The 20,432-nt window shown below is 31.7% G+C and overlaps 2 protein-coding genes across 3 annotated transcripts in view; both read right to left on the reverse strand.

Annotated features, from left to right (window-relative positions):
• Positions 1 to 5,248: 5,248 nt before the first annotated feature.
• Positions 5,249 to 20,432, reverse strand: part of LOC127714093 (proton-coupled amino acid transporter 4-like) — a 30,639-nt gene continuing 15,455 nt past the window's right edge. Inside the window, exons 7-11 of one of the 2 annotated variants that reach the window (XM_052220051.1) lie at positions 19,673 to 19,948; positions 18,644 to 18,822; positions 14,939 to 15,111; positions 14,134 to 14,153; positions 10,922 to 11,008 (exon numbers count right to left, since the gene is read on the reverse strand). In XM_052220051.1, coding sequence (XP_052076011.1) covers positions 14,152 to 14,153; positions 14,939 to 15,111; positions 18,644 to 18,822; positions 19,673 to 19,948 — 630 coding nt within the window. In that variant the 3' untranslated portion in view covers positions 10,922 to 11,008; positions 14,134 to 14,151. Of the gene's footprint in view, positions 11,009 to 14,133; positions 14,154 to 14,938; positions 15,112 to 18,643; positions 18,823 to 19,672; positions 19,949 to 20,432 lie in introns of both variants that reach the window. The other variant, XM_052220050.1, reaches the window with a different exon arrangement.
• LOC127714088 (heat shock 70 kDa protein 12B-like) overlaps positions 12,909 to 20,432 on the reverse strand; it is a 181,878-nt gene continuing 174,354 nt past the window's right edge. Inside the window, exon 6 of the transcript XR_007987553.1 lies at positions 12,909 to 13,102. The gene's annotated coding sequence lies outside the window, so the exon portion shown is untranslated. The remainder of the gene's footprint in view (positions 13,103 to 20,432) is intronic.

Genomic DNA, 20,432 nt, shown 5'->3' on the forward strand with positions numbered 1-20,432 from the left:
ACAGAGTATGGGGCTACTGTAAATCCAAAACTGATTTTTCATACAGTTTTTCTGTTTAATCCTAATAGGACCCCATATTCAGACTGATAACATATAATACACATTTACATGCGCAAGCCCAAGGAAACATTTTGGAATCAAATATTTCCCTAAAAATAAAAAGTTTTCTTAGTACTAATACTTTTTTCACAAAAAAAAAAATAAAAAAATAAATAAAATACAACAATGCACTAGCAGAACATCCCAAAAAGATATTTTAGTTGTTTATTTTTTGCTTGATGATAATGATTATTTTTATAAACTATATCGCCAAGTAATTGGTATTTCGATGGGAGATAATCGTGTCCCTCTTATCGCATGTTGTTCAGCTGTCATAAAGCATTATGAATATATAAACCACAGTTTTTTTTGTATTTTTAGTATCGGTTTCAAACTCTGTGCTGTAAGTCACACCAGACGTGTTTTATAGTATTATCGTTATATTCTTCGTCAAGTTTTAAAAATGGTGAGAATCTTAACGACCACTGATACAGACAATTTAGAATTACTGGTGAGATAGGAAATATGTTATTGAATTATGACTACCAGTAATCATGTATTTTGTATCGTTTCTTAATTCCATATTAAATTTCTCTGAATACCTTTCGAGCCATATATATTCTCTAACATGGTTCCGAATAGCTAATATTGATAAAAAGCATGTTAACAATGAAAGCACAGACACAAGGTTCATCCAATATATGCTAATTTGGGCAATGCATGCAGTTCTACAATTATATGTACCCATTTATTTCTATTATCCAGGCATAACTTATCGTGTAACTTGCGATATAGAGTTTGAAAACTGAACAAATTTCGCGTATGGGTCGTTTTCAAAATCCTTCCATATTTTAGATAGAAATTGACAATATTTTTTTCAAATAAATTCAATTTTAAATATTCTAATGAACTCTTAAAAATTTATATGAACAAAACCTAAAATATGCAGTCTTAATGAAGCTGAGAAGATCATTTTGAATGCAAATTGAGATAACAGAAATTACGGAATTTGTCAACGACATAACGATAGCATTTATGTTGATATCTCAATGTTTAGTACTAATAAATGATCACCTTTTCCATAAATATTATAAAATAAATTTACTTTTTCTAATTACTGCGGTTATTACATTGTTCAACGTACGATTTTGACTTTTGCTTTTTGTCACCTACATAACGATATTGTCAAATACATAACAAAAATGTCCACTACATAACAAAATCAGGTCAATTGTTATGTAGTGGACGTATTCACACTTTGAGGCATCTTTGAATACCACTGATACTTCAACATCACAAACACTGTGTTTGGTTTTCTATAAAACACAGAACATTGATTATAATGATATAGATACGGACGTGATGTTCCATTGTTATCTTGAAAAAAAAATCCCGTTACCAAGTGGACAAGTTAAAAAATACGGGGCTACCTGTACTTACTTAAATGCCAATAATTGTTGATATCATTCACAGTTATCTTTTTATGCTTCATTATTATAAAATGATATGTAGAGTTAGTGCTTAGGCACTTTCTAGATAAAAAAAGGGGTGCCAGAAGTAATAGTATAGCAAGCAAAAACGTTTTCGTTATGTAGTTGACAAAATATCAAGAACACTATAAAATTTTAAGATAAATCTGAAACCATAGCCAACTACTATTTAAAGCCTTTATAATATCAATCTACATTGTATTTTCTATCTTAAAACAGCAAATTGTAAGATTTGTGAAATTATAAAGATGTCTATTTTGATACGATGTAATTGGTACTTTTGGAGTTGGGATATGCAGTTTGGGGTCATTTTAGAGCTTTGAGCACGATTTCGTAGAAAACCCACGGACCTATTCCTTATTTTTCTTCTGCAAGTAGTAGAACTTACGTTGCACTATGCAGGACACCAAAATTCAAACGATGATAAAGCCGTAGTTTCCTTACAGGTCAGCCGTACAAGAATATGGACGGATTAAGAAAATGACCCTTATATGAGTCCAAAGATATGTTCAAATAAAGCCAATTCTTCGGTCATATTTCACTGACAACTATACGACAAACGTAGAAAATTTCTTATGTCAGATAAAAGAAAGGCGAATGATACCCAAGGCCTTAGGGTCATTCAAACTCGTAAGTCGAAAACAAGCTGACAACACTATGACAAAAAACTAAAAATCGACCAAAAGACAGTATGAAAAACGCAAAATAGAAAACTAAAGTCTGACAAACACGAACCCCACCAAAAAACCAAAAATCTACAGACCTCTTTATTGAGCCTGTGAAGTAAAAGACGTTGATTAACAAGACAACAGCAATTGAAACAAATGTATATTATAAAAATATAGAATTTTTGAATATTGTCCATACTATTTGCATAATTAATATGCTTATTTATAGTAAAATCAAGGTTTTTACTTATTTATCTTTTCCTTCGTTTTTCTGCACTATTTTAGATATTATTCTTTGAAAAACACCCATCATAGTTATCATGCTAAAAATAAATAGGTTTTAATCTATTCCCTTCCATTTCATAAATTTAAAATCGTATGGTAACATGCTTTACGATATAATTTTTAATTGGCATTTGTTTTATATTAGGATTGCAGAAAATTTTCTTGAGCTCTTTTCGTGGATTTGTTTTTTTTTATCCATAATGCAACAATTGTGTAGCTGATAGAATGTAAGCTATTGCAAGGTAAATGCAAGTTGAACTTTGAGTCCCTGCTCACTTATGATACCCCCGCTATAAGTATTTGGTAAACGAGAAATTGATGAACAACGGATGCGAAAATGGTTACATCGTCATATGGTATATAATAGCATGATCATATATATAAAGCCCGATATAAAATTTCAGGGTGCCACCGTTCTGGTCCCAAAGATGTGACGAAAATTTTATGCATGGTCATTATGTGTAAGAATATATATATATTCGGTAAACAGAATTTTGAAGAACGATAAATGTGAAAACACATCACAGTAAGGCATGATCACATGAAGACTGAACACAATTCAAGGAAACTGTGACATGTAGAAAACTATGACAGAAATTAAAATCTCATGGGGCGGGCAAACGGACAGACAGCGATATCAGTATAGTCCTGTCCTTCGGAGAAGAGTATACTTAAATAGTTCACGATTGTTCAACATAACCAACGTAGATTAGTCGTTCATTTAATGTTAATCACATTTAAGCCTGGTATCTGAGTTTATCATTTACGATATAATATCATACTTTTCACTACGTGTTTGTTTTTAGTGTTTGGCAGAGGAATCTATAAATCGCTAATAATACTGCACACTTGTTTCCCTTCTTTAAATTTAGGCAACAGTAGTTTACCGATGTTCAGAAGGTAGAAAAAAATATAAGGAATGAGACTGGGTGCGTCGAAAGGGTGAGCGTCTCCCGCTATGCATGCATCACCCGCAACGCGTTACAACACTGCGTCATAATGTCACAATCGGTAATATATAATAGATCAGATGACCCGTTATCTATAGATCTAAAACCACGAAAACTGACACATCGATTCGGTCAACAAGTTCGTTATTGTGACCGTAAAACTCATGTACTGTCGATTTCATTTCTGTTTGAGATGTTTTGTGTAAGGAGCACACCCCAATTAATGAAGTCTGTATAGTGTGAACATGCATGTGCGTAAAATTGAGATATGTAAACGCCATACAATGGGGCAGAGGGTATTGTACTGCTGAGAAATGGATTTTGATAATTAGTAAGTTGAAATCAAGTTTGGCATAGTTTGAAAGTCGCTCATCTTTGGCAGCTTCAAGAAAACGATCAAGATATGAAACATTGGTTCACCGGGATATACTAGTATGAGATGCAAGTACTTACTGAAATACGGGTCATTCAGGGACAGGACATCATCAATATATCTGAAAGTAAAATAAAAGAACCTTGTTTTTTTTCTTTGAGAAGATTCTGTATGCATTCAGTTTCATATGAGTACTAAAACAAGTCAGCCAGTAGGGGTGCACAATAAGTACCCATTGAAATACCGACTGTCTGTTGAAAAATCGATCCATCAAACTCAACAAATATGATGTCGATCGTAAAATCGATATAGAAGATACAAATCAAGGTATAAACAAGATATTAGGAATCGTATAAACTCTAAAAAGAGTGAGACGGGGTGCGTTGACAGTGTGGGCGTCTCCGTCTATGCATGAGTCACCCGCAATGCAAATCAACAATACGTCAAAATGTCACAGTCAGTAATATTACAGATCAGATGACTATCCCGGTATCTATAGATTTAAAAACACGAAAACATGTTGTTAATGAGTTTTCACAAACACGTCAAATCGGTCAACAAATTCGTTATTGTGACCGTAAAACTCATGTACTAACGATTTCATTTCTGTTTGAGAAGTTTTTGTGTAAGGAGCACACCCCAATTAATGAAGTCTGTATAGTGTGATCATGCATGAGCGTAAAATTGAGATATGTAAACGCCATAAAATGGGGCAGAGGGTATTGTACTGCTGAGAAATGGATTTTGATAATTAGAAAGTTGAAATCATGTTTGTCATATATTCTAGTTTGAAAGTCAAGAACCATCAAGAAACATCAGTTCATCGGGATATACTAGTATGAGGTGCAAGCAATTACTGAAATACGGGTTATTGAGGGACAGGACATCATCAATATATCTGAAAGTAAAATTGAAGAACCTTCTTTCTATTTTTCTTTGAAAAGATTCTGTATGAACTCAGTTTCATATGAGTACTAAAACAAGTCAGCCAGTAGGGGTGCACAATTAGTACCCATTGAAATACCGACTGTCTGTTGAAATATCAATCCACCAAACTCTACAAATATGATGTCTATCAAAAAGTCCAGTATTTTAATGATGTCATCTTCAATGTATTCGTTGTTGGAATCAGTGTGGTTCTTCACAAAGTAAGATTTTGCATTACCCTAAACAAGCAAACAAACAAAAACAATAAAATTGAAGGAAGGTAGAGCTTAAATTAATTTTTCCATCAAAATGATGTTCGTTTCATTTCCCTAATGGAATAAAACTCCTTAATTGACCATGCATACTAAACACCGAAAAACTGAAAGAAAAACAAAGATAAAAGCACAATCATATGAGATCTGTGAATAATCTAATTCATTTATTCAAGCGTCAGTGATGAGTCTTTTGTAGACAAAACGCACATCTGGCGACTGGCGTACAAAATTATAAGCCTGGTATCTATGAGTTGGTTTAATTTGTGTTTAAGAAGACATGTACATTATCAGACACAGACATATTTTTTGCAGAGTACCTCTTTCAATTTGGACAGAGCAGGTGCTTTAAAAAAAAACTGACATTGGTAATGAAATAAATCCTTATAAGAAATAGATATATTTTATTCAACTAATAATAATATAGTAAAACATGCATACATAACAGTTTCGTAGAAAAGAATGGAACAAGAATGAATATTATAATGATATTTAAGCAATAAAAAAAATAATGAACCCATGGTTATACGATAAAACAAGATGTGTAGAGGCTATTTATATTTAGAGTCTTTTTACACATATTTCTATTTGTAAAATTTTGATAATTAATACTGTAGATTTGTATTATATTTCTTTACTTGCTTAAAATAATAGAAAAAGTCATAACTATATGTCCAATGATATAGAAATATAGATAAATCTTAGACCAAAATTCAGTCCTATTGGAATCTAGCTCTGAGTCTGTTCTAGCATTTAATTCCATTTCTTTGAAATATAAGAAATAAACACACAATGACATAAACAAACTAGAATGTGTGTCTTTGGGAAACCATGCCCAATTTTCATCATCATATTTCCATGTTCAGTGAACCACAAAATCTGGATCAAAATATCTAATTTTGCATATGCTTTCATCATAATGAATATGTGTAAGATTAAATGTTGATGCGACAACAACTTTGTGATAAACTGCTTTAAACCAAAACTTCATCCTGATATGGAATGGACAAGCAGACGTCTAATGGACGGACAGACTGAAACACAGTCTTGAAAACATAATCTCTCCTACAATCAAAGATAAAACCATAGAAGGGAAAGAAAACATGCACAAGAACAGAATAACAAATTTGACATTATGACCAGAAATAAGTGTATACTGAACACTATAATATCAGAATATACAATGAATAATCTTTATAAAATTTAAACATATTAAGGTAGATCAGGTGCCTTCCTCCATCTTGGATTGTAAAAAAGCATAACACAAATGGTAGAGATCTTTTAAATTAATCAAATTGGCAAATTTTGAGGCAGGAATGCATATCAATTGTAACCCTTTTTATTTGAAGAAAAAGAAAATTATGACATTTATTGTATTATCACCTACACACTGAACATTTTTTTTTAATTCTATTTATGTAATTTTACAATATAAGGGGAAATTACTCAAGATAATTCAGTAACAAAAAAAAGTGTTCAAGGAATTTACCTTTTTTGTTCTGTTGCAAGAAAATATGTACAGTGACCAAAATTTCCTTTTTATTTCCTGAAAGCACATTATAAGAGCAATCTTCTCATATTTGATTTTAAAATTCTATCGTTTAGGTTTTTTTCTATTCCCTAAAAAAAGTTTGTCCATGTATAATCTACAAAATCTGTCAATTTTGTGCAATATGTAGCTTGTAAAATAGATTTGTGACCCATACTTTTTCTTATATTTCTGAAAAAAAACGTTATAAACAACCTTTCAGCAAAGTGTCCTAAAATAAAAATAAAATTCTATTAGAACATGCTATCCTTCTTTATTTAGACCCTGATCTTCCTTAAATGGACAACTGCCTCATTTCCTTTCTTTATGAACAAGTTCAAAAATTCTTTTGAGACAATTGCTACATTACTAACAATAAAATGAATACAAGAAATATAAGATTAAGCACCAATTATAACAATTATGATAACACTATCACAGACAACCTTCAAACAAGCATATATATATAAAATATTTTTTTCATTAAATCATATTATGTTTATATATTATAAATGGTGCAGAAATCTAAATGCCAATATTATTTAACCGAATAGTACAACTAGTTGCAGTCAAGATTTTAAATAAAGGTCATAGATAGATATAAGAAGATGTGGTATGAGTGCCAATGAGACAACTCTCCATCCAAGTCAAAATTTATAAAAGTAAACCATTATAGGTCAAAGTACGGTCTTCAACACGGAGCCTTGGCTCACACCGAACAGCAAGCTATAAAGGGCCCCAAAAATTACTAGTGTAAAACCCTTCAAATGGGAAAACCAACGGTCTAATCTATATAAAAAACAAGAAACGAGAAACACTTATGAACCACATCAACAAACGACAACTACTGAACATCAGATTCAGACTGTTTAATTTCTAAATTCAATGGCTTACTTTAGTCAGAAATCATCATATATAAACTCATCATAGATACCAGGATTGAAATTTTGTATTTGTGCCAGACGCTTGTTTCGTCTACAAAAGACTCATCAGTGACGCCTGAATCAAAAAAAGTTCAAAAGGCCAAATAAAGTACAAAATTGAAGAGCATTGAGATCCACAAATTCCTAAAAGTTTTGCCAAATACAGCTAAGGTATTCTATTCCTGAGGTAGAAAAGCCTTAGTATTTCAAAAATGTAATGTTTTGTAAACAGTTAATTTATAATTATGACCATATCAATGATAATTCATGTCAACACAGAAGTGCTGACTACTGGGCTGGTGATACCCTCGGAGAATAAAAACTCCACCAGCAGTGGCATCGACCCAGTGGTTGTAAATAAACTCATCATAGATACCAGGATTGAAATTTTGTATTTGTGCCAGAAGCACGTTTCTTCTACAAAAGACTCATCAGTGACGCTCGAATCAAAAAAAGTTAAAAAGGCCAAATAAGCTATTTTACAATTAATTTTTTAAATTTAGGACACCATTTGGTTTTCAACAAGACAAAATTTATTTTACATTTAATTGAGATTCCTCTGCTATCCAAAGCAGATTTGCACTAGACTTTTATGTTTTTTCAGTCATTGCAAAAAGCAGAAACAGGAAAGTTTATATATAACACTTTAAATTGTGTGTTGTATTATATAGAAATATCACAAAAATTGTATACATGCAGTATATTCAATACAAATATACATAACACAAATACTATTGCACATTTTACTTATCATATTCTTTAGAAACACAAAATACTTAAACAATCTAACTTACAAATTGAACTCTAGCTTTTTCGACCCTATGTTTATGTTTAATCTATGAAAATATTCCTATTCTGATGTATGCAGGTGTGGATCCAGGATTTGATGTTAGGAGGGTTGCTTCTGAAAATTAGGAATGAGATGACCTTATTTTGAAACAAAATTGACTGTTAGTTTACCTTTATTACTTATTTTTCACTTTTTGGGGGTGGGGGGGGGGGGGGGGGCTGAATCTGTGTCTGGTATGTATTATTTGTACTCATTGATTGCCAGTCATTTCCAGTCTACATTTGAAAGAATTAATTGATAAGTGTATTCTTTTTTTAACACAAAAATTCAATCTTCAGTATAAATCAATATTCTTCATTTTGCTGTAAATTCAAAAATATAACAGCATCATATCTAAGGGTTAGACTGGTAATGATAGATATATTTTTTTGTCTTATTTTTATTCATAAAGGCAAGACATACATTATTACATTAAAAGAGATCTATGAAAGTATTATTCAATAAGTTTATGTGATCTTTAATAGATATAAGAAGATGCGGTATGAGTGCCAATGAGACAACTCTCCATCCAAGTCAAAATTTATATTTAAGACCATTTTTTTCAAGCGATGAATATATATAATAACATGGTGTGAAATATAAATATTATTATACCATTTCGAATGGTATACACATGCAAGTGAGATTCAGAAAATGAGTGTTTCAAATAGAAGTTTTTACTATTATACAAAAGATACAAGAAAAAGTTAAAATTTCAATGTATTGCAGTTAAAAATGCCACTTTAACTACTTCATTTCAAACTTTAAATTATCCTACACTTGTCAAAAATTATTTTTAAATTACAACTTTACAATTGCATTTCTATAGTTTATCATTTGTAATTGGATCATTTTCATATTTCACTTTGTACACCACTTCAACTTATTTGTTTATTGACAGAAAACCCCCCTCCCCACCCACCAAAAATAAACTGTACATTTACAATTTATACATTAAAAATATAGCAAGAAATAATACAACAGATCTATTTGGCACGATTGAAAATTCATAATTTTTTTAATCAAACCCAGAACAATAAAATAATACCTGAAGACAAAACACACTTAAAATATAAATGCCTTCCATATTATATATGAATATATCATATGGCCCTTTAGAAATATTGAAATTACAGAAAATATTTTATCAATGAATATTGACAATCTATAGAAAAACTGATCAAATTTGAAGTTGAAAAACAAAAATTTATATACATCAAATAGCATTCCTCAGATGATCACATACCAAGTCTGTCTGATATTAGTATTCAAATTTTTAATCTTCTAATATATTTTCTTTTTGGGCTACACACTTCTTGCTTAAAAATTGATTTGACTGAATCTGTTGGTGTGCAGGAAAAATACCCAATAACAAGAATGTGTCCATAGGACATGGATGCCCCACTTGTACTATCATTTTCTATGTTCAGTGGACCGTGAAATTGGGGTCAAAACTCTAATTTGGCATTAAAATTAGAAAGATCATATCATAGGAAACATGTGTTCTAAGTTTCAAGTTGATTGGACTTCAACTTCACCAAAAACTACCTTGACCAAAAACATAATGCCCCTAGGTGGGGCATAAAAAATGAAAAATCAGGGATGAGCTAAATTGTATTATATACATGTGTAACATCAACAAAGTTGAGCAATACACAGTGTTCTAATGAAGATTGAGTCCAGAAAGATGAGCAATTAAATAAACAGTCATTATTCAATTTCAAAATAAAAATACAATATACTTCAAGTGAAACCATAGCATTTCATGTAATCATTTCATTCTTCAATTTTAAACTAATTTCATTTCTTTATTCAAAATATTTTTCTGGTTGTTTTGAAACATATTTTTGGGAACTACTCTTTAATCATACATGATATTTTTTTATTTAATAGTTTGTTTTTGTCATTTCACAAATGAATTAAACAATAACAAGTCTCCTCATTATTGAAATACAGCTTTTATTTTTTTTTACTCATGAAAAGTTGTTAAGTTTGTAAGTTGTAGTCTAGTGGATCAATACAAGATAGGTTCTCCATAAGTTTATATGAATAAAAAAAATAACCTCAAAGTGTCTTAAAATACAACACTGTAAAAGTACTCTCATTCATCAGGTAGATTTCATTATTAATCTAAAAGATGACTACCCAACAAAATTCATGTTTTCTTTACTCTGATACCTCAAGTGGCAACAATAAAATCAGGAAATCAAAAACATTGAGCAAATGATATTTCTACAAACCATGAGAATCGGGGTTTACGTTTTTTTTTTTTTTTTTTTACAAAAATAACTTAATGCATATTATGAAGAATAGAGATGCACATGGCAAAATACAAGCAATATAAAATGTAATAATGAATGAATTATATTACATTATGCATGAAAATTTCCTACTGCACCTGAGCCAAACAAATATCTTTATCAGGAATGTTTAGAACAAAATATTGCCTTTCATCTCTTTCACTAATATACTCCTAACATTGTAGTTAAAATTTTTCAATTATTGCTTTTAAAGCTGAAAAAGTTCCAGTAGCAAATCCTAATAAACCAAAAACTATAATTATAATGTCTTTTATAACTGTCCACCACCGTAGTTGCCCGTCTTCAACTGACAAGGTCAAAAGTTCAATTATAGGTGGTAACATAAGTGCAAGAGCACAACTGGCAAAAGCACCGATCAGAGATATCAGAAGTTCTAAATGTGGCACTGCTGATGCTATTCCAACTGAAAAAAAACAATGATATTTATATGTTTATCAATTATGAACTAGAAACTGTTTCAAACAAGCTTTTAAAGTAATTCACCTTTTCAGAATCTTAATATCTAACATGCTGAACTGTTTTAAGAAAAATGTGTATTTTATCTTTTTTCACAAAGATATGCAAAGTATATGCAAATGAGCTATACCTTGGTACTGATACTTTTAATTGACTTATGCAAAAAACATAAATTTTGACGAGTTTTCTTTCTATTTTTTGACCTGCAAGACCAAGGAATGCTAATAGGTGTAGCTTACTGTAGCCTGCATAGACAGTGGACCTCAGTGACCACATGAATCACAAAAGTGCTTAGGTACGAGGATAACTGTTCTGGGTATGGCCGTCTAAAGAAGGCCATTTCTGCCAAAAATCCATAAGGCATCAAAAGTATTATGGATTATCTGTAATTTCGTTGTCCATACACAAACAAAATGACATAAAACCATTTGCCATATAACAGCTCTGCAAGACTCAAAATTCTACAAGTAATACTATAAAAAGACAATTGGATGGAGTACCCAAATAAAAAATCTCATTTAATACTGGGAAGTAATTAATATAACAAAATGAAATAGTGATTTTATTGCAAAATCTTTTTAAGTCTTCAAATCATCTCTTTGTTTCAATACAAATAGCATGATGTAATATTTCACAAAAATGGCATATATAATTCCAAATAGTTTTTACCATGATATCCATGTACTGGCATTAAAATATTGAAGATAAAAAAAAACAGGAAAAAACATTTTATGTACATATACATGATAAGTGCTGATGTTGTGGGTTAAAAATTAATAAATCAAAGCATCGTCTGTGCTGTGATGCAGCCATTTTTAAGCTAGGGGTAGGCGGAAATATTTTCTGATCTCATTTCTAATAAAATTTGTTTCCTGATGAAAAGACTGGAAGAGTTGTGTGCACTTTTGAAAATCATATTCTCAGGTATTGTGGTGAATAATAAAAAACTTGATATATCAATCTTGCATTAAATTCAGGGAGATATTTGAGTTTCTTTCAGTTGATAAAACTAACTTGTCTCCCTAAATTTACTTGTAAATGGTTGCTGTCGGGAGTATTTTTATTTTAAAAAATAGGTTACAGTATGCAATTTTTCTAACTCATCTTAAGATCATTTATTGATTTTTGATAAAATTATATGACACTGAAAATGAATGGTTTTATTTCATTTCCATAATCTTATTTAAAATGTATGCAATTACCAAAAGATGGAGAATTTCTCAATACTGATACAAATTATTTTGATATTTCAATTCTTAGAAGTGGCACTGATTTTTAATATCTACTTTTTTTCAATTAAATAATAGTTTACAAAGGAACTATATGCAAGTGTATATCTAAAATAAATTAACTGTTCCACCTACATTTTCTTAATTTAAGGGCAAATAACATGTCAAAAATTGGCAGTAGTTGATTAACAAGGTGTATAAAGTTTCTGCAAGTCATAATAACACATCATTAGTTTCATCATATGTCTTCAACTTAGAATTTGTCACCATCATAAAAACCCGGAGTGATCACATAGATCCAGCATGGCTGAATCAATAAAATGCTCCGCTGGGCGCAGCTTGATACGACCGCAGAGGTCATACCCTGAACAGTTGGGGCAAGTATGGACACAACATTCAAGCTTGATACAGCACTGAATTTGGATTGTGATTAAATATTTGACACAGCATAGGTTTCTGACACAGAATGAATGTGGTCTAAGAACTTTAAAAAATTTTAATTTACCTATTCAAACCATATCTTTATTATTTGCTTTTATATATAAATCAGAAATAACCAATTTAAAATGGGAAATTTTAAAGAAAAAAAAAAGGGAAAAAAGGAAAAAAAAATCCCCCAAAATTTTTTGAACCCCCTTATGATTCATCACCCCCAAACTCAATCCCAGCCTTCCCTTTGTGGTATGGTACCTTGCAGTACAATTTCAGAGAGATCCATACACTTGAACACAAGTTATTGTCTGGAAACTAGAAAAATGCTTGTTTTTTGGCCCCTTTTTGGCTCCAAATTCCTAAACGTTTAGGGCAATTACCTCCAAACTCAAACCCAGCTTTCCCTTTGTGATATGGAACCTTGTAGTACAATTTCATGAAGATCCATACACTTACACACAAGTTATTGTCCTGAAACTAGAAAATTGCTTGTTTTTTGCCCCTTTTTGGCCCCTAATTCCTAAAATGTTGAGGCAATTACCCCCAAAATCAAACCCAGCCTTCCCTTTGTGGTATGGTACCTTGCAGTACAATTTCAGAGAGATCCATACACTTGAACACAAGTTATTGTCTGGAAACTAGAAAAATGCTTATTTTTGGTCCCTTTTTGGCCCCTTATTCCTAAACGTTTTGGGCAATTACCCCCAAACTCTATTCCAGCTTTCCCTTTGTGATATGGAACCCTGTAGTACAATTTCAGAAAGATCCATACACTTACACACAAGTTATTGTCATGAAACTAGAAAAATGCTTGTTTTTTGCCCCTTTTTTGGCCCCTAATTCCTAAAATTTTGAGGTAATTACCCCCAAAATCAATCCCAGCATTCCCTTTGTGATATGGAACCTTGTGGTACAATGTCAGAGAGATCCATACACTAACACACAAGTTATGTCTGGAAGTTACAAAAATGCTTATTTTTGGCCCCTAATTCCTTAACTGTTGGTACCATAACCCCCAAAATCAATCCCAACCTTCCTTTTGTGGTATTGAACCTTATGGTAAAATTTCATAGAGATCCATACACTTAAACTTAAGTTAGAGTGCGAAAAAAAATGTGTCTTCGGACGACGACGACCCCAACGTCACACCAATATACGACCGCAAAATTTTTTTGCAGTCGTATTAAAATGAGTATCAACTCAATGATTTGGAATTGAAAGTTCATGGAACAAATAATAAATGGTAAACAGTAAATTTTGGTGAAGAATGAGGCAAGCTTGAAGCTTAGAACTTCTGTGAGGTAGGAGCTTGTGTCTGGAATGAACATTTGCATTATACTGAAGAGCATTAATACTGGAATGAGGGAATTACAACTCTCTGAATACTCATGTTAAAAACTCCTCAACTTACCATACTTAAACATTTACTTCCTAAAAAATAATTTGCCACACATATCAAATTATTCTCTAATGACAGTATATGACAAGGATATTTTAAGGCTTTTACACTTACTTTTATGTTTTGTATTAGGATTCACAGGATTTAAATTACTTCCCTGTTTGGTAATGTTAGAGGCCCTAATCTTTGATAAATGATCATATAAAAAAGCTCATCTTTTAGTATGTGTGAATAGAACACCTAGTTCAACAAAAAAGTTTTAATCCAAAAAGGCTTTAGGCATACAGTACAGTTACATGGGAGGCAATAACATCGCTAATGTAAAATGTTGTTATTCAGGAAAAGATGTTTTTTTTTACAGATTTTAATCATTAACATGAAAACAAGTAATGTTTACTCTTTTTAAAATGACAATTGACTTTATTATGTATGAAGCTTACTTGTACCAAATTTAATGAACAAATCACAGGTAAGTTTTTTTTTACAAAAAAACTGCTTGTGTTTATCTTTTGAAACAAAAAAATTAGGTATGTCTGTCCAAAGGATAGAAATGTCAAGGAACCAAAATTTCAACCCCTTTGAGCTCTTCAAGTAGCACATGAAGGTATATTTGTTATTACATATTTGAATTGACTAGGTGTAAAAAAGCTTGTACGCAAATTTTCGTTAAATATCACTGTGGTATCAAAACTGTATCATATGCCATTAAGAGCATGCAGGTATAAATGTAATATTGATATATTAATAGATACAAAAAATATTTTCACAGGTCTTTTTTTTCAGCTGTTTCTAGATCTATTGATGTAGTTCAACTTACATGTGAGTAATACTAATATAGTTCTGTATATATATTCTGAACAATTCTGCCATCTTCTGGATGTAATTTTACTAGAAATCCAAGGCCAAGTGATTTTTATAGGTACATAAAACTGTAATCCATAGGTTATAAACATAGACAGGGCAAATAACAGGTTTACTGATATATATAACCTGTAAAATAAACATAAAATATATTAAAATTTTATCACAGTTTTTTTTTTTGCAAGAAAGTTCTACCTCATAAATCCTTTTGTTTTAGCCACTCACAAGAAGGGATATAGTTACGATACTGTTGTCAGGTCATTAAAGATTGCATATTTTGGCTTTAATATTGATTCACTTATAGGGTCTTTGCATCGGAATTAAACATATTTATTCTAAAACCAGTTGTTGGCATGACACGGGTTATGTTCTTCTCATATATTTTATGATGGTATAATACTAAACCCCTAACAGGAGGGATTGTGCCTAATATTCATATGATGAAAGACATAATCTTTCAATCAGTTTAATTGAGGTCTGGAGCTGGCATGTCAGTAACTGCTAGTAGTCTGTTGTTATTTATGTATTATTGTCATTTTGTTTATTTTCTTTTGTTTCCTATTCTGACATCGAACTCGGACTTCTCTTAAACTGAGTTTTACTGTGCGTACTGTTGTACGTTTGTTTTTTCTACATTGGCTAGAGGTATAGGGGGAGGGTTGAGATCTCAAAAAAACATGTTTAACCCCGCCGCATTTTTTGCGCCTGTCCCAAGTCAGGAGCCTCTGGCCTTTGTTAGTCTTGTATCATTTTTAATTTTACTTTCTTGTGTATAATTTGGAGTTTAGTATGACGTCCATTATCACTGAACTAGTATACATATTTGTTTAGGAGCCAGCTGAAGGATGCCTCCGGGTGCGGGAGTTTCTCGCTGCATTGAAGACCCATTGGTGGCCTTCGGCTGTTGTCTGTTCTATGGTCGAGTTGTTGTCTCTTTGACACATTCCCCATTTTCATTCTTAATTTTATTTGTCTATGGGTATTACAGTCAAACTAGACTCTGTCTATGAGTTTTGGTTCTTAGCATTGTGTATGAGTTTCATAAATTTTGCATGAGGCAAACTGATGTTAAAGTTGGGAAACGAAAAAGGGACAGACGGACAGTCAAGGATAACACTTAATGCCCCCTTCGCCTTCCAACTGGGGCCAAAAAAAGCAAACCTGCCAACTATCCCAATTTATGGGGGATTTCCCCCATGAGAGGTGTTGACCTGAATTTAGAAATTCTCTATTACATAAACATAACACCTTAAAACAGGCATTCAAATGAGTTAAAAAGGTATTTAAGCACATACATACTCATTCAAACAATATAGTAGAAGAATAAAAACACTTAAGACAATATAAGATAAGCCGTAAGGTCCTCTTGCGCTTAAAATCCCCCATGGAGATTTTGAAAAGTTGGCAGGTATGAAAAATCAGGGTGTGGAATCAAATCTCCATGCAAATGAGATGTGTCAATGCTACTACAACTAACCTTCCAATAATGATTCCCTTTAAACTGACCTAATCACAAGCTTTAACAATTAGTAATACAGCTGATGCAATAAACAGTATGAAGTCTTGCCTCTGCAACTTCTTCGAAGCCAGACAAAAATGACTATTCTATAACTTGATACCAATGCTGATTGATAGCTACAAGACAATGTTACCATATAGAGAATCAAAGAGCATGATAGATCTGAGGGATACGATTGCCATTGTTTTCATTGATATTAGTCAGTATAATGACAAAGTTCAGGTGTGATTTTGATCCCATATACACCGTTTGGTGGTGCACCTGACAGTCGGAAAGTACAGATTATGCAACAGGTAACAGGTACTATTGGGATCTGGCCTGGAATTTCCTAATTTTCAATCAACACCATTGTCCTATATTAGTTAGATTTCGTGTGCAGTACGTCGATTGAGCATGCACGACAGCGTATAAGACAAAGATCATTAACGGTCTCCGAAATTCAGATGTTTTCTCAAAAATTGGCATTTTCTATGGAAAAACAAGTGTTTCAAAGACAAATTTAGGAAGAACAAAACACTAGATTTATACATGATATCACAATTATTTCCGACTTTGTATGGTTTCAGAGGATTTTGGGCTCAATGAAATCAGTCTCTTCCTTTAGTAGTATAGATTCCTTCTAAATGTATGTTATCAATCCCACATACTAAGTGTCAAAAATATACATTTGTACAAGCACACAAAAGTCAATCGGTTCTTTCTTTGGGTTTAGGATTCATATAGCCCAAAATGTTAAAATCCTAGACGTCTTCCAAAATCGCACACATTTAAATGATGATCCCGGGTAAGATTGTAAATTCTATCATTAATGAAAAGCTTTTTGGAAAACGGTATCTCAATTTGACAAAAAAAATTAATGGATTAAACTAAACCCTGTTTTTTATGTTCTTCAACTTTCAACTTTGTATTTGATTCGACTTTCTTACTGTTTTGATTCATGTGCCACTGATGAGTTTTATGTAGCATTTCTAGCGTACCAAATTATAAGTTCCATACGCTTTTTGTACATGAGATTTTGCTACTCATGCTTCTGTATCTTCTGTCAGTATGAAATAATCAACCTTTTTCTTCTGATGCATTTCTTGATTATGTCCACTGTTCATTTAATACATTAACATGTTTAAGGAAATTTTGATGACTGAGATATAAATACTAGTTATTCATTGATGTCTTGTTAAAAAAAAAGCTATTCATCATGTTCATTGATGTCTAAATTACTTTCCCCCATTACAAATAACTGAGTACATTTTAATTTCTCAGTAAAATACTAAAAAAATTACATTAAAATTGTTTTTCCTTCAAAATTTTGTCCTTTTGATCAAATTTACCCAATCCAGGTAGTACAATAAAATTCCATGAAATTTGGAAAATTCAAATTAATGAAGTGATTCTTGTTCAAAACCATCATGCAGTTCAACACCACCGTAAATTGACTTCAAAATTTCTTCTAGTTATATCGATTTCACCGTGAATCTTCTGAATATTTCGTCTGCATTCCTTCACTAAATTCTCTTGTTCAAACACGTGTGTACATTGAAAACACGTTTCGTTCTCCATTGCACATATTTACAAACAATTTTAAACTCCTCCTTTTTTCGCGCCATACGTCAGGATACATTGATCCCATGATGCAGCTTACTTTTAATTTCTGGTTGACCGGCGTTAATGGAGTGATCGAAGTGATCGTAATATGACGACTGGATTATTCGGGTTACGGAATTCCCTCTCTGACGTGATTCTAAATATATAAAACCCAAAATATAAATACTGCTTAATTCTGATTTTCCGTATTGGAAAATAAACGCTAATGAAAAAGGGAGATATCAAAACAGGAGGATTATGAGAAGAAATTTAACAGAATATGGTTTAAATTCAATCTCTTTGTTTGTTATTACTTTTCAAACAGGACAATCTTAAGAATCTGAGTGGTTCCTATTAATGTAAACACAAAATGGTTGACGTGAGAGTCTTGGAAGGGAGTCAATGGTAAAAGTCTACAGATTGCCTGACGGCACTCGTATCCCAAAAACTCTCATTTGTTCCATTTTGATTTCAATTCTTGCTGTATTCTTTTGTGTGTACCATTTATTTGCTTAATTAACCAATTTATCTAAGCTCCCTGTTTAATACTGTGTTGCTTACCAATTTTTGGCAGGAAGATTGAGAGTGACACTTCCTAATGAACCATCACCAAACTTTAGGTAACCATAGAAACCTGTAGCTGTATACAGACATGTGACTATAACCATTCCTAGGTTTAATACTCCTGAATGACCTCCAAAGTCATGTGGGTATCTCATTTTATTTTGTATTGGCATAACCTGTAAATAGGAAATACGGTTGGTGAAGAGTGAAGACTACTTTGGATGCATTGTAGCAGGTAGTTATTTCAGGAAATAGTATACAAGTAAAAAAATGTTTAAATTATTTACCAAAATGACATCAGCAGTTTTGATCTTATACAGTGTTATATATGCAATTGCTGACACATGTAAAGTCTCCAGGTATAGAACAATCAAAGATTTATTGAAGAAATGTAAAATTCTTTTTGTAAATTCCTTATTTCCAAATTGATACTAAACTCTATATTGATAGGGTTAGGATGTATTTCATGTCATCAACAAGTCTGAGGCAATTTAAAGTCTTTTCTGTCTTTTCAGGAAATAATCAAATTCCATATTAAGGTTAATAAGAATTAAAATGACAGTGTCACATACTCAATTATCTAAACATATACATATGTTTTATCAATTAATCTATGCATGTGAGATCAAAGTACACTTGACACATCTTTTATTGTATAAAACATGAACAACAAGTAAATACATTTTGTTCATGTAGTTGGCACAGTAGAGTCAAGTGTCAACATATGCTCTGTGTTGTACTGCTTATTTATTGAGAGAAAACAAAGGTGATTACCAGGTATTGTCTGTCTAGTATTTCAAGGGTTCTAAATAGTATGCTTGGAGAAAAAAAGAAAACATACTATTATTGGTAATTTTGCACCTGTAAAAATAAGATACTAGAGTTATCATAAAAAAACAGCACAACTACGCAAGGACTAAATGCTCATGGTGCAAAAATTTTCAGGCATCTAGAAATCAAAATGATTACCAAACCTTTCTCTGAGCTCAATTATACAGAAAGTGGCATCCAATTTACTATACATACCAGACCAATTCCTTCAAATGCATAAATAGCTGTCCCAAAATACAAAGGCAGATTATCTATAGGTTTGTATGCTGGTCTTTTGCTTGGATTAGGTAGTCCTTGAAATAAGTCTTGAAATATGATGATGAGACCAACAAAGTTGAGTAAATTGGCAAATGTAGAAAATGGCGCCAGGTGCTTCAGATCTCGTACAAATGTATATGGTATAATTAGTGCAGTGGTAACAACTATATATACAAACACAGGTGGACCACCTTTATGGAAAGAATCTATCACCTGTAATAAATACAATTTACAAATACATTGTGGTTCAGTATTTAGGTTAAATAGACATCAAGTTGATAACCAATTTTTCTATCAAGCAAGAGTAACCAAGTATCATTCAAAATACTAATACATTATAAATTTCTATACAGATTTTTTATTCAGTATGTTGCCTTTAAGCAACACATTGATTATTGCATAAAATGACTACAAATAGTTAATACCAATAACTGGTCCATGACGATTAAACTTAAATGTTACAAAAAAAAAAAAATCTTTATCGATAGAAATAAAAGAAGATATTTTTCATCCTCAATTCTCAGTTTACCAAAAATTAGCAGCAAGTTGAATCATTATCTGTGTAAAGAAAAACATCAACATTTTGAAAAGTAATTTTCTTTCTCAATGATTAAATAAAGGGTTCCAAAACATTTCTTTATCAAAAATTTGTCAACCAAAAAGGTCTTACATGTAAATAAAATTGTTTCCAAAATAC

This window comes from Mytilus californianus, unplaced genomic scaffold, assembly GCF_021869535.1.
Source record: "Mytilus californianus isolate M0D057914Y unplaced genomic scaffold, xbMytCali1.0.p SCAF_9, whole genome shotgun sequence".
NCBI lineage: Eukaryota > Metazoa > Mollusca > Bivalvia > Mytilida > Mytilidae > Mytilus > Mytilus californianus.